Source organism: Gigantopelta aegis, chromosome 8, assembly GCF_016097555.1.
Source record: "Gigantopelta aegis isolate Gae_Host chromosome 8, Gae_host_genome, whole genome shotgun sequence".
Classification (NCBI taxonomy): Eukaryota; Metazoa; Mollusca; class Gastropoda; order Neomphalida; family Peltospiridae; genus Gigantopelta; species Gigantopelta aegis.
Window position 1 is genome coordinate 71,952,336 of NC_054706.1, and position 15,474 is coordinate 71,967,809.

At 38.1% G+C, this 15,474-nt stretch overlaps 1 protein-coding gene across 1 annotated transcript in view; it reads right to left on the reverse strand.

Moving 5' to 3' along the window:
• The window catches only part of LOC121378402 (guanylate cyclase 32E-like), a 45,152-nt gene that overhangs the window by 3,833 nt on the left and 25,845 nt on the right, over nucleotides 1-15,474 (reverse strand). Inside the window, exons 7-19 of the mRNA XM_041506557.1 lie at nucleotides 15,353-15,446; nucleotides 12,897-12,975; nucleotides 11,950-12,064; nucleotides 10,714-10,872; nucleotides 8,292-8,396; nucleotides 7,393-7,464; nucleotides 6,669-6,834; nucleotides 5,257-5,406; nucleotides 4,104-4,287; nucleotides 3,266-3,406; nucleotides 1,797-1,920; nucleotides 808-1,051; nucleotides 13-111 (exon numbers count right to left, since the gene is read on the reverse strand). Of these exons, the coding sequence (XP_041362491.1) occupies nucleotides 13-111; nucleotides 808-1,051; nucleotides 1,797-1,920; nucleotides 3,266-3,406; nucleotides 4,104-4,287; nucleotides 5,257-5,406; nucleotides 6,669-6,834; nucleotides 7,393-7,464; nucleotides 8,292-8,396; nucleotides 10,714-10,872; nucleotides 11,950-12,064; nucleotides 12,897-12,975; nucleotides 15,353-15,446 (1,732 nt within the window). The remainder of the gene's footprint in view (nucleotides 1-12; nucleotides 112-807; nucleotides 1,052-1,796; nucleotides 1,921-3,265; nucleotides 3,407-4,103; nucleotides 4,288-5,256; nucleotides 5,407-6,668; nucleotides 6,835-7,392; nucleotides 7,465-8,291; nucleotides 8,397-10,713; nucleotides 10,873-11,949; nucleotides 12,065-12,896; nucleotides 12,976-15,352; nucleotides 15,447-15,474) is intronic.

Genomic DNA, 15,474 nt, shown 5'->3' on the forward strand with positions numbered 1-15,474 from the left:
TGTTTTGCCTACCTTCACCCGTGGACTCCATCCTGGAAGACGTGTTGACGGTGTCTCCGAACAGACAGTATCGCGGCATGGTCATACCCACCACACCAGCCACCACCGAACCTAAACAATTAAAAGGAAAAGAATATTTTGGTTAAAACACTTCAAGATATTTTATATTACAGGTGTTTAGTATCTAGAATATGGTTATTACGAAACTTCTGGAACATCCATACAAGAAACACATAAATACCCTCTTGTAAATAGTAGGAGCGGGATGTAACCCATTGGCAAAACGCTCGCCTAATGCGTGGGTGGGCCTATTGGGCTATTTCTCATTCCTGTCAGTACTCCACAACTGGTGTAACAAAGGCTTTGGTATGTACTATCTTGTCTACGGGATGGCGCATATAGAAGACATCTTGCTGCTAATCGGAAAGGGTAGCCCATTGCGTGGTGGCAGCGGGTTTCCTCTTTCATTATCGGTATGGCATTTAGCCACATGTGCGACGTCATATAACGATAATTACACTGTGTGGATTGCGTCGTTAAATAAACCTGAATAGAAAAACCGTTATCTGCGATCAAGACCGTATCTCTGCACAATGCAGAGTCGAATTGGAATTCGACAAAATAATGGTTGATTCCATAAATCTCTATCTAGTGCCTTGTCTATAGGAGGAAAGCCACTCCTAAATGATCCTCTACTGGACAATACATCCTACCTACACCGCTCAAAGAGGACTGCCACTCTCAGACTACTGCCAAGTCCTTGCTTTCTTATATAAACAATAGTTATAAAATCGACTAGCTACTTGCCGCTGTGCAGACCGATCCTCAGTTTGATGACGGTGCCCGGCTTGTGACGTATCTTGAACTGTCGGATAGCACTGAGCAGCGCCAGTGACATGGACGCGATCTCCCCCGCGTGGTTCATGCCGTTACGCTTGGGCAGACCACTCACCACCATGTAGGCGTCCCCGATTGTCTCCACTTTGTACACGTCATAGTTCTTGATGATGGAGTCGAACAGCGTGTACAGGTCGTTGAGAAGATCTACCACCTGAAACGTGTAATATGTGGATATCAAACAAAAAAACAAAGAAATACAGAATATTTTAAAACATCTCTGTCTGTCTGTCTCTCTCTCTCTCTCTCTCTCTCTCTCTCTCTCTCTCTCTCTCTCTCTCTCTCTCTCTCTCTCTCTCTCTCTCTCTCTCTCTCTCTCTCTATCTCTCTCTATCTCATATCTCTCTCTCTCTCTCTCTCTCTCTCTCATCTCTCTCTCTCTCTCTCTCTCTCTCTCTCTCTCTCTCTCTCTCTCTCTCTCTCTCTCTCTCTCTCTCTCTCTCTCTCGCTCGCTCTGTGTGTGTGTGTGTGTGTGTTGTGGTATAATTTTTATAAGAAAAATGAAAAATGTAAATGTGCATGAAAAAAACTAAACACTTAGATATCAAGCTGACACAAACGTCATTTCATTATACATATGTAAACATTGCTGATATCGTGCATTAATGTTGTGCATTTGTGAGTTTGACATTTAATTCCATTTTACAGATAACACAAACATGTTCATGACACAACAGTTCTATTTTAATTGAATGAATTTATTTATATCCCAGTCCTGCTGGAAAAGACATTATGAAAGAGAGAGAGAGAGAGAGAGAGAGAGAGAGAGAGAGAGAGAGAGAGAGAGAGAGAGAGAGAGAGAGAGAGAGAGAGAGAGAGAGAGAGAGAGAGAGACCGAGTACTCTGCTGTTTGAGAGTTAGACGGACATTTGGACGGTTAACAAACATGAAGACGGTACCTGTAAAGGCGTACTTTCTGCTGATAAGGCCGTGAAACCACAGATGTCGCTGAAGTAGATGGTGACGAGATCAAACGCTTCTGGGATCACTGGCTGGCCACGAACCAGCTGTGCTGCCACGATTCTGTCAACCACAAAACGGTCCACGTTTTAGTAAAAAGGCAAGTGACTAAACATTACACATTATAAAGCATTTCTCAGCAAAATATTATAACTGGAGTGGCAAAAACGTGACATTCCAATTATTTGTTTTGAATATTTGCTTGAAACAGTCCCCAGGACTGCATTCAAAATGGTTGTAGCCATACATGGAATACTTAATCTGTTTTCATACAAGATCCACTTACACTACCATCAAGATAATAATAAATTTTTAATATAGAGCCTAGACTCTAGGATTGATTCTATAATAGCCAGCTTTGTTTCTTGTTTGTAATGAGGCGAGATAGGACTCTGTATAAAATGGGGGGTGGGACGTAGCCCACTGGTAAAGCGCTCACTTGTTGCGCGATCGGTTTGGGACCCATCAGTGGACCCATTGGGTTATTTCTCGTACCAGTCAGTGCACCACAACTGGTATATGAAAGGCCGTGGTATGTGCTGTCCTGCCTGTGCTACTAATGGAAAAATGTAGCGCGTTTTCTCTCTAAGACTATATATCAAACTTACCAACTGTTTAACATCCAATAGCCGATGATTCATAAATAAATGTGCTCTAGTCGTGTCGTTAAACAAAACAAACTTTGAACTGCATAGAATGTTTTTGTTTTTCTTTCCAACCAGATTTTAACAGCTAGTATATCAAAAGGCCGTGATATCTGCTTTTATATATGTGGGAAAGACATTTGACTCGAAATAACTTTGAACTGAATCGAGGTAGTTGGCATTAACACGAATTAATCTAATGTTGATTCAACTCTTAATTACAGCCAAATCTGCGTTGAGCAACCACAAACGGGAGTATCAAAAATGGCCTCTGAAGTAAGGTGGCTGCTTACTACAGGTCAGTGTACACTATATCAGCTGATATGGGAGTATAAAAATGTCGTCTGCTTTTAACAGGTGGCAGCAGGGGCAGGTTTTGACTTGTATATGGATTACTATCTATCTACTAAGGGCGGGACGTAGCCCAGTGGTAAAGCGTTCGCTTGATGCGCGGTCAGTCTAGGATCGATCCCCGTCGGTGTGCCCACTGGGCTATTTCTCGCTCCAGCCAGTGCACCACGAATGGTATATCAAAGGCCGTGGTATGTGCTACCCTGTCTGTGGGAAGGTGCATATAAAAGATCCCTTGCTGCTAATCGAAAAGAGTAGCCCATGAAGTGGCGACAGCGGGTTTCCTCTCTTAATATCTGTGTGGTCCTTAACCATATGTCCGACGCCATATAAACGTAAATAAAATGTGTTGAATGCGTCGTTAAATAAAACATGTCCTTCCTTCTTCCTTTCCACTAGTTTGAAATACGTACTTCGGCAACATCCGGTAGAGTAACATTTCTGTTTTTTTCTTCTCCTCGGCGAGTTCGACAGTTCGATCCAAGACCACTGCCTCCAGGTTGTTAGCATAGCGTTCCATCAACAACATCATGTTGTCGAAAATATTGGACTTCCTGCATACGTAAATAAAAATGTGTCAATTAGTATACAACTCCTTATTTTATACAAATGCAAAATTAATTACTTCACCAAAAATAGAAGGCGAGTGTCGGGGGTCGCATTTCCCGCTCAAAGCGATTTTTTAAAATATAATTTCCGCGGGAGTATGTCGACCTCCCTATATACTTAGCTGGTCATAGTCTAGACACCCTCCCCCCCCCCCCCCCCCACACACACACACGCACTCCGAATAAGGACCACGTTCCTTGCGCGCCCACCTAAATACGCTCTGCATAGTGAAAGTTTGTTTTGTTTAACGACACAACTAAGTAATTAATCATCGGCTATTGGATGTCAAACATTTGATAATTCTGACTCGTAGTCATTAGAGGAAACCCGCTACATTTTTCCTAATGCACCAATGGATCTTTTATATGCACTTCCCCACAGACAGGAACGCACATACCAAGGCCTTTGACCAGTTGTGATGCACAAGTTAGAACGAGAAAACCCCAATCAGTTGAATGGATCCAATGAGGTGCTTCGATCCTGCGACGTAAGCACCTCAAGCGAGTATTTAACCGACTGAGCTAAATCCCGCCCCTCTTGTATTGAGTTAAAAGCTAAAGAGTTAAATTGGCAAAAATAATATTACAGTTGAAAAAACACTTATTTTGTTTTGGGTTTTTTTAAGGAAATATATTTACTCACATTCCTTTCTGCATTGGTCTAAGTCGTTTGCGCACAGTCTTGAGGTCAGGTCGTAGATCCGGGTCCTCTTGCCAGCAGTCCTGAATGACATCGATGACGTAGACATCGCACGTGAGTCTGGCCAGGTTGGGTCGGAAGTACTCTCCTTGTTCCTGCATACCGCCTTTAACCTTATCAACGATTTCTACAAATAACAAACACATAAAATAAGTACCAATCCTATTTCCATATAGTCCTGCAGCAGACGCTGAAAAAGAGCCTTAGTTTTTGAGTAACCGGGGCCGGAAGTATGATATTTGTCACTATGGCTGAAATTAATCTCTTTGATGTGGACCACATGAAAATATAAGATGACATTTGTTTAATGTTAATGCGAACATGCTATTGATCAATGGTCCCCTAGTAAAAAAGCATTGTAATTATACCCCTATCAGCATCCACAAACACCTAACCACTATAGCCTGAATAAATACACGAATGGATGAATTAGTGAGTGAATGAGTGAGCGTATGTTTGGATGAATGAATGAATGAATGTTTCCCACCAACATTAGAAAATGCCATCTTATATTTTCACGACCTCTGCACCCTAGAGATTAATTTCCACCATGGTGACAAATGTTAATACTTCCGGCCTCGGTACACTTCACTTTTGGGATGCCTCTGCTGCAGGACTAATATTATTATTTTGATTTCGAATTTAAGAAGACATAATTATCCATGCCCACTAAAGTATTAATATTTACATACCGTTCTTTAAAATAAATCAAAACAATTCACAGGTACATCAATATATTTGTATAAAATGTTTAAAGGTGCTTTCTTCTGATCCGACTTGTGTTACTAAGCAGGATACAATATGCAAATTATTTTCGAGGATACGACATACCCGTTATTTGGGAGAATAAAATATAAAACTACTTTGCTACAAGTTATTACCAGAATACAACAGACCCAAGTTTTATATGACCATAAAAAAATATAATATAAATATGCGTTGATATGGTATACAAATTGCATATACTGATACCACCATACGAGTTATTTGTACTGATAACATGTTATGAGGTATTTGTGATAAATCAATTTATAATTTGTTATAACAATAGTGTACAAAAGTTATTTATGAATATGGTAATTGCGATGATGCGTACCTTTAGGAGTAAGGTGACAGTCGCCGTACGGTCCTGCACGAAACAGGATCTCGTACAGTACGATACTGAACGAGAAGACGTCGCCCTTCTGAGTTCCACCGAGTGGCGGCTTCTCCATTCGCAGCAATTCAGGCGCCATCCAGAGTTTCCCTAACATTCAAAGAAAAGAGGCCCACGAATAGAATGTAAAATCTAAGTCTGTCTACAGCGTACATCAAGGAAACTAAAATAATGGTATTTAACACAACCGCTCTTTGAACAGGGCCGTAGCTAGGATTTGTTGTTGGGGGGGGGGGGGGGGAGGGGGAATGAGTAGTTAATAGTCTAAAACTCCTTAAACGGTTAAGATGAGAATTTTCTTTAAGTTTATATAATGCTTTCCGGATTTTTTCGGGGGGGGGGGGGGGGGAGGCAACCACCTCCCTTACCCTCTCCGCTAGCTATGACCCTGTTGAATACATTGAAATCAGACCTCGCCATTTAAGGGAGCTATCACCATCACTCCCCATCACTCCTCTGTTACTAGTTTAAGGACAGTAATTTTAGTTCACCCTGGACATGTGAATTACAAAAAACAATCCTTCCTAATACCAATGCCCAATAAGGTACCATCTTAAATGGCTTTTAATAATCAAAGGTAGCGGAATAATTGGTCACTCCCCTTAATTATTCTTTTCAAGGCAAGGTCTGTGAAATGCTTGAAGGGACATTTCCGAGTTTGCTGCCTTGTAAGATGTTTCCGACTAATAAAATACTTCTACGATCAAACTTACATATTAAATATATTATCTTGTTTAGAATATCAGTGTCTGTATATTCAATGTGTTTCTGGTCGTCTTAATATTTGTAAGAAGCCCAAATTGTATTTTGTCTTCAAATAATTTCGTACGTACGAAAAACAGTTATTTTTAGGAAATAAAATGAAATTTAACCTAGTACAAATATGAGAATGATCAGAAACACGTTTAATATACAGCCACTAATATTTTATGCAGAAAAATATATTTGATATGCAATTACAGTTATCAAACGGTCTCTGTTAGTGAATAACATCTTACAAATTGCATCAAACTCCGGAATGTCCCTTTAAATAGGTATGCAGAAAGGCAATGCCTGTAGTGTTCCTTATACATAGTTGATTGTTACACAGAGTTGTGTTTGTGGAAAGTTGTAATAGACGAGATAACAGTAGGAAATAAGACACGATTCCACATTATCATGAAAGGATCCATGCATTTTGTAAAACAAAAAAGGGCACATGGACCAACTTGTGAATTTCTTTTAAAAGATAGAAAAAGAGGCACTTGAATATATTGAGGGGGACGGGTCCTCTCCCCACCTTTGATCCCCCTCTGTATAATTATGAATTGTGGTTAGTGCGGATAAGCCGTAAGTTCTACTATAATACTAACGTTTATAGAGAGCGTGCTCCCCATGGTAGGGGATCTCTTGGCCCTGTTTGAACTTGTTGAGGCCAAAGTCTGTGATTTTTACCACCCATCGGCTGTCCACAAGGCAGTTGGAAGACTTCAAGTCGCCGTGGCAACCAATCTCACTCTGGTGTAAATATATCAAACCCTAGAAGAGAGAAAATTAGTAAAAACAAAAACATACCATAAAAAAGACTCCAAAGAAAGAAAACTTATAAGGGAATACAAATTTGAAAATACAGCAAATTACGAGAGAAGATAAATATAATGTCAACATTAGACAATCATTGAGATTTGTAGGACCATTAACATAGACAACTAAAAGAGAGAAAACAGAAACACAATACGTTTAGAGTATTACAAATACGCAGACGAAAACACTTTTTCGATTTTGCTTTGTGCAGAGATACGGTTTTACATTAAGGATAATTATTTTTTCGTTTAGATAACAGACATTCTGTTACATAAATTGTACTTTGAAAGCATAAATTTACATTAATAAACTTAAGGTGTTCTGAAAGACATAAACCCCCATTGTGAGATTAACAAATGTGTCTGCGTTATTTGCCTGATCATATAAAACATAATTATAATGTTACGGTTTTCACTACCTTTCCCGGATAACACTTACCGTAGTATTGATACTGAGCGCTTGTACAAAACAGACATTTATTTCGAAAATATGCAAATTGTTAAAAATAATTACCTTTAGAATGTCTGTCACAATGGAAGCTATGAACATGTTATCTAGTTTGACATCATCATTTTCCAGAATATCCTGAAATAGTCAAAGTGGACATTGTCTTATCTGTGTTATATCTTTTGTATATGTTTACATAACAAGACACTAGTACAGAAAACACTTTGATTATTAATTATATTTTTATGGCATACACATGTATGCGTGGATGTTATAGTGGTTTGTATAGGAATTTTTGTGAGGGTTTTTAATATCAGCAGAACGTCAAAAGGCCATCTGTTGTAAATGTATTAAACAAAACATATATATAATTTATATAACATTTAGAAACTATCCAGTGATCCTACCTACGGAGATCGGACCGATAGACAACCAACCAACCACTCAACCACCCAACCAACCAATCAATCAACCAACTAACCATTAATCAATGAATCAACCAACCTAACCAACCAATGGAACACACACACACACACACACACACACACACACACACACACACACACACACACACACACACATACAGTGGGCTGTTTCTCGTCACAGCAGGTGCACGACGACTGATATACGAAAAACCGTGGTATGAGCTATCCTATCTGTGGGATGGTGCATATAAAAAATTATATGTCAAAATTACCAAATGTTTGACATCCAGTAGTCGATGACTAATAAATCGAGGTGCTTTAGTGGTGTCGTTAAAGAAAACAAAGTTTAACTTTTTGTCTATCGATCTTTCCGTTTTAGTTTTCGTTTCTCCGTCCTTATGTACCGGTTGGAGGTGGACAGAGAAAGAAGTTGAAAGATAGGAGGAGTTGCCAGATCGGGAAGAAATGAGATGGAATTCAAAGGAGAGAAACGAAAGGGGGCAGTGGGATAATAAAAAAACAAATCCTATGTGTACCCACCTCCAAGCTTCCCTTGGAGCAGTACTCCATGATGATGTGGATCTGGTCCATCTCCACACAGGCGCCGATGAACTGAACCACGTTGTTGTGTCGCAACTCGCGCATCTGTGGGGTCACACAAACAAATAATAATCAGGCTTTTGTTTCACACGACTGTTCTGTGTTAAACAAATATCTAGAGTTAATTGTTACACAAAGTGAAACTAATATAAAACAAAAGAACATCATCACTTTCATATCGTACAGAGTTCGTGTGTTAAGATATTAACGTAAGTGGTTCTTAACCGTGAACCCGATATAAGAACATCATCACTTTCATATCGTACAGAGTTCTTGTGTTAAGATATTAACGTAAGTGGTTCTTAACCGTGAACCCGATATAAGAACATCATCACTTTCATATCGTACAGAGTTCTTGTGTTAAGATATTAACGTAAGTGGTTCTTAACCGTGAACCCGATATAAGAACATCATCACTTTCATATCGTACAGAGTTCGTGTGTTAAGATATTAACGTAAGTGGTTCTTAACCGTGAACCCGATATAAGAACATCATCACTTTCATATCGTACAGAGTTCTTGTGTTAAGATAGTAACGTAAGTGGTTCTTAACCGTGAACCCGATATAAGAACATCATCACTTTCATATCGTACAGAGTTCTTGTGTTAAGATATTAACGTAAGTGGTTCTTAACCGTGAACCCGATATAAGAACATCATCACTTTCATATCGTACAGAGTTCTTGTGTTAAGATATTAACGTAAGTGGTTCTTAACCGTGAACCCGATATAAGAACATCATCACTTTCATATCGTACAGAGTTCTTGTGTTAAGATATTAACGTAAGTGGTTCTTAACCGTGAACCCGTTATAAGAACATCATCACTTTCATATCGTAAAGTGTTCTTGTGTTGAGATATTAACGTAAGTGGCTCTTAACCGTGAATCAGATCTAAGATGTCATATAAATGATCGCAAGATTCATACCAGTTATCGAATGAGTTGTTTCAAAACGTTTTGATCGAGGGGAAGTGAGTTGTACAGATTTCAAAGGGACATATCCTAGTTTTCAAACACTAGGGCATATTTCTCACTATTAGAGCCGTTTATGATCACTGAAATCAAACACTACTTTTATTGTATAGATTATCCATTTCAGTACAACCGACGTGTTTCTGGTCATCCTGGTGTTTCTAATATTTTTCATATTTTTGAAAACGCACGTGCGTCTGAGAAGTAACGGTTATGGAGTCGCGTTTTAGTCTATTTGTAGGGGTATTTCCACGTCACATACTCTTGTTTCACTCTGTTGTATCCAAATGTGTTGCAGGTTTGTAAATTAACCAAACTCAGTGTCCATTTTTACGGGTTGAAACTAGGGTTTGATTCAGAGCCATGTACAGTGATTAGTGTCAAGGTCAAGGTCATTGTGAACTTGCGTGGTCCAGTGACGGCTAATTAATCAACCAGTATAGTTTAATTAAATAAAATCACAAAATCATAATATTTTGTATTATGCACTGAATATGTGCTATAGGGTGTATACTACCAAATCAAATCCCATAGACGACAATTGTAACATATGTGGCTAAAACTCCTACCTGCAACGTATCAATCGACATAAACACCACGGATATAAATGCTACCACCCCTCACCCTTAAAGTGAATCACAAAAACGTGGGTGTCAAGCTGCTCATTTCTGAGATAACAGGTAGCGTCTATGACTACCCTAGTTCCACACAAAATTTCAGTACTTTTTTTTACAGGTACCCCATACATGTTCCAAGCACAAGGCTACTTGACACAGTGGTACTAGATGAAATAAAATTGCATACATTTTTAGCCCAAATGAAACTATTTTTTTTTACAACCAACACACTCACATTTATAACCAATCGCAGGACTTGTGGTGTTAACGTCTCTATCAAAAGTTGGGTGCACCTCGAACTTTGACCCAGCCGGAAGTTATTTGGTTTAGTACTACCTTTAAAAACATTGGTATTCAGCCCTTGGCTCTCTGTGATTTGGAAAAGATGACCAAACACCACAACACTTCCTGCAGTCCTGTCCACTCTATAACAGAGAGAGGTAACAAATCTGGCTTGTGAGTACTACGATGGATGCCAAGCTGTGGGGCTCTGCAAAAGATCTACGCCTGACAGCCTTTTTTGTGACTCTTACGGGATAAAGGATATAATACAACCAACTGAACGCTGAAGAACAACTGTGTACCAACTGATCAAAAGACAAGATTCTCAGCATACCAACACTACTGATCAAGAACAGACACGTTTTATACTATTTTACATTTGAGATTATTTATTATTCGAATATATTGCAGGCCGATGTCAATATATCCCTTCATAAGAAACCCACACAAAGATTAATGTTTTGTTTAATATATTTTAGTGTTTTCTTACTATTTTGAGCTCCATCTTGACGTCACGTGTGAGATCCAGGTGGCGCTTCTTGACGAGCTTCATGGCGACAAGAGTTCCCTTGTAGACCCCGGCCTTGGTGAACTTCTGTTCGTTCCTGTCCTGACCGAAACTCAGACTGGCCGTGCTCTGCAGTACACCCTGGTGTTGATCGAACGGCAGACATAAGGAACATGTTGTATTATAACACATCTAGGCGAGCATAGCGCTAAAATCACCTTGAGTGCCTAACTACCTTATTAATGTGATTTTAGCGTGAGGATCGCTTCGTAAAACAGGGTCCTGACATTTTTAGTCTACCCTCAAAACTCTATTAAAGGGACATTCCTGAGTTTGCTGCATTGTAAGATATTTCTACGATTAAACATACATATTAAATATATTTTCTGATTTGGAATATCAGTGTCTGTATATTCAATGTGTTTAGGAAATAAAATGAAATTTAACCTAGTACAACTATTAGAACGACCAAAAACACGTTTAATATACAGCCACTAACATTTCATGCAGAAAAACATATATGGTATGTAATTACAATCGTTAAAAAGTCTCTGTTAGTCGATAACATCTTAAACATTGCAGCAAACTCAGGAATGTCCCTTTAAGAGTCTGAGACTCAAACGACATGACAATGCAATTCAAATTGTGTGAGAGAAACGTCTAGGCTTAAAACGTTTTATACACACGGTGTCATAAAATTATTATTGAGTCAACCTGAAAATATGTTCCGTCTGAGGTTATATCCAACATTATAACTCATAATGTGTTTAACATATTGCAATGGGCATATTGCATGAACGTTTAGACCATCAGCTGTAATGTAGGTAGACATTCCACTGGATTCATAAAGTTTGATGTAGGTATTATTTTAATGGTAGTTAATACAGAGGTATAATTTTAAATTAAATTAAATAACATTCACAAGCCAATAAAACTAATGGATCACCTCTTAGCCCGCCATTGCAGGCCCGTAATTAGGAGGGGGCATGGGGAAGGGGGCTTCGCTCCCTCTGAAAAATGATTGACCCCTCTTGTAATCTATTGCAATTTGCTATTGTGTGAGCTTTAATTATGTGTCCCCCACCCCAATGTGACGCCAGTTGGCTACGTCCAGGCACCATTGTAATTATATATATATATATATATATATATATATATATATATATATATATATATATATATATATATTTATAAGTATTACCTACACTGAATGCTTACCGGGTTGTTGCTGATAAAGGACAACACAGAGAACGCGGCTCCAGGTTGCTGCTGGATGTCCTTGATGTCAATCTTCCAAATAAGACTGGCAAGTTCCTGTTCGTATTTCCAGTTCCTGCAATGACAAAGTATTTATTAATACATGACTGTTAAAATAGTTTATTAACTTCAACTGAATACCTTCTAAACAAAGTAAGGACAAATAAAATAAACAAATAAATAAATAAATAATAAATAAATAATAAAAACAATAAAATAAAATAAAGACATTGTCATATTGATGACGATTTTGTCGGTTGTTACACGCGTATATCCATTATTTAATATATAAATATAAATTTGTATTATTTAATGTTTCTTTAACACATACTATAATTATTTTCTATTTGATGTCAAACATGTAGCAACTGTATATAATGTATTTGGAAAAGCATAAGAAACAAACATACTGTAGTTAGATTACGTAATCTTGTCATCAGCAGCAAGCGTTCTTTTTCATAGATTTCGTTACATATCTTGTTTCAGTACTACTAATCGCCCTGTCGAGAGATGACAGCAACTGGCAGAGGTGGTAGGGCATTAATAATATTCAAGTCTATTCATGGTAATGTCCTAATAAGATTACCATGAATTATGAATTAACTTTTTTTTAAATGTTTGTAAAGAAATGGTTCGAGTACAGAACAAAATATTCCTTCAAACCATGAGTTACGAATTAACATCGTGTAATCATTGCAGATAATAATAGGTCACAATACAAAACAAATATTCGTTCAAACGCATATCCATCAACACACACACGTACACACACACACACACACACACACACACACACACACACACACACACATATATATATATACACACGTACACACCAGCTTCAGAGTTGGAAGACAATATATACTTCTATTATGATCCTACTAAACTGGAGTGTGACATGATTTTACCTGTAAACCAAGAGTAGCACCACGATGGTTACAAAACAAACACTGCCCAGTGATCCACCAGCTATGAATCCAACATAGTCTGAAAACGCAGAATATAGAGTAAAACGACAAGTAGAAAATAGCATATCAATAATACAGTCTGAACAGTAAGAACAAGGAAGAAAACATTTTGTATTCAACAATACACTCAACGTCTAATCCCGGACCAGACCACTGGTTATCCAGAGACCTGGCCCGTGACAGACATGCCCGAAACCTTAGTGGTATAGGGGCATGTTAAAGTCTCTCTCTCTCTCTCTCTCTCTCTCTCTCTCTCTCTCTCTCTCTCTCTCTCTCTCTCTCTCTCTCTCTCTCTCTCTCTCTCTCGCTCTCGCTGTGTGTGTGTGCGCGTGTGCGCGCGTGTGTGTGTGTGTGTGTGTCTCAACGTCTAAATGTATGCATGTGAAATGAAATAAAAATATAATGGCACTGATCCAAGTTAAAACTAGTTTGGCTAATACAGCATCTGTACCGTTAACTCACATACCGTATTACTTAAAGCATTATGCTTAAATTAAACATTTAACAAATATGTCTAGTTCGTGTAGTGCATATAAAACTCTAGACACGAGACAAGCAGACTCTCTAGCAGCTTTTGAGAGTTTTATAATTACATAGCTGGATGGGTTGTTTTTTAAATTATTTATTGTACGCGAAAAAGAAAAGTTAGTCTTTGAAAATCAGTCTTGGTGATTTTAAATAATGATGATTACAAATATCTCAACACATTTTACATATTTGTTTTTATATAACACGATTATATTTCAGTTTATAACGTTTCTTGTAATGTGTGGTTACTACATTAAAACAGGTAACTGAAGTGTAATCATGTACACAATTATAAGACCTTAGAATCAAAATAATGTTCTTGTCCACGAAATAAATGCAAAGGATTTCATTAAGACCTAAAACAAGAAACTGTTTACATTTTATATACGGATCCAAAAGGGTACCAGGGTATATTCAAGTGGCTTTTTTATTTTCAATGCGTTGCCCATTTCACGAGTTGGATCATGTACCCTTTTTCCCTTTGGTTTCCCTTAACGTATTTCCTGGATCCGGCCTGTCATTTCACTCTACGTCAAAAATAAACAAATACATACGTGCATGTAGTGCATTTTAGACATGTATATCCTGATAGAGATCAGTGCATGACGTATTGCAGTTGTCTGTGTCATACACGGACTATTAAACAGCCAGAGGCTCAAATCATCTTGCTCAATCCCTTTAAGGAATACTAAAGCAAGGCTTTTGGACTGGCATGCATATTCAACGATACATAATGCACATTATTGCTTAATATCAACAAGTATAATCGTATAGTTAATTAATAAAACGGTTAAATATGACGTTATTATATAAAACGGGCGCAGCAATTTTGTACCATCCTAGTGAATACGCCCTCTGGCGAGCTGGTGGTTACGTAATACCTAACGTGTCACGTCAGGAATTAGTCTTCGAAGTGAAGAAACAAAACATACCTGATTTTTGCGGATGCATCGCAATGTTCTATTATAATATCTATCCCAGTAACACAGCAACGTGTATATGTGGTTTACTTTTCAATACAAAATAAATCACCATTGTTAAAGTGTTGAAATAACTGTATTATGTTTTGTATATAAATTAACCCCCGTACTGAAATAATAGTCGGAGTGTTTTGTTGGTTAATTGGTATTCTCTTTCCGTGGCTGTACCTGTGGGTCTTGATTGGCAGGTGTATATTTAGACGGTCCCCAGACACTGTGTCTAGACACACTAATACGTGCCTCACAGATCACAGGGTATTGTGAGATAACCTCAAATCGTAATGGACATTACCAGCCGTCCTGCTTTATTACTGTAAGTAATTCTGTAAAACCCTTGATTAAGTAGACTTTCCCATCTAAAACCACAAAACTGACCAATTACATAGTCCCAAAGAAAAGAAAATTATCACTTGGGTATCGTGAGTGGTCGTTTTTGCTCGAACGTATCCTACCAATAGGCCTAATAATATGCATTTTTTCTTTGGATTTTTTAAAAGAAAAAAAAATACTATAACTCCATTTCGTTATACTGGTGCAAATTGAAATATATTTAATTAAATCGTTTATTATAGTATCAAGTAATTTATGTTGTTTTATAAAAGCGAAGTGCCTTGTCGTAAATTAGAGCGTTTGTTTACACTGTGCATAATAGAGAAGTTGGACGGAGCTGACGTCACTTCGCCCCAAGCTATACCACCGGACGTCACAAAAACGAAACAAAATGGCTGCCCCCAGTTAGCAGGAATAATCATGTTTTTTTATTAACTCTAAAATTACGCGTTTTTCATTTGTTAAAGTGTCAGTATGTGTTGGTGGTCAGGATATGCATCTTTCCAACAAATAAGGCTCTTGTTGGAGTTTAGTCTACCTTTAATGAAGTATACGTACTTGGTTCCGGTTTGCACCGCTCCCCGTCGTAACCGCAAAGAGGCTCATCTCTCGGAATGAAGTCGCCGTAAATTTGTATATCTTCAATATAGTCCTGAAAAACAAGATTTCATTGTAGAGAC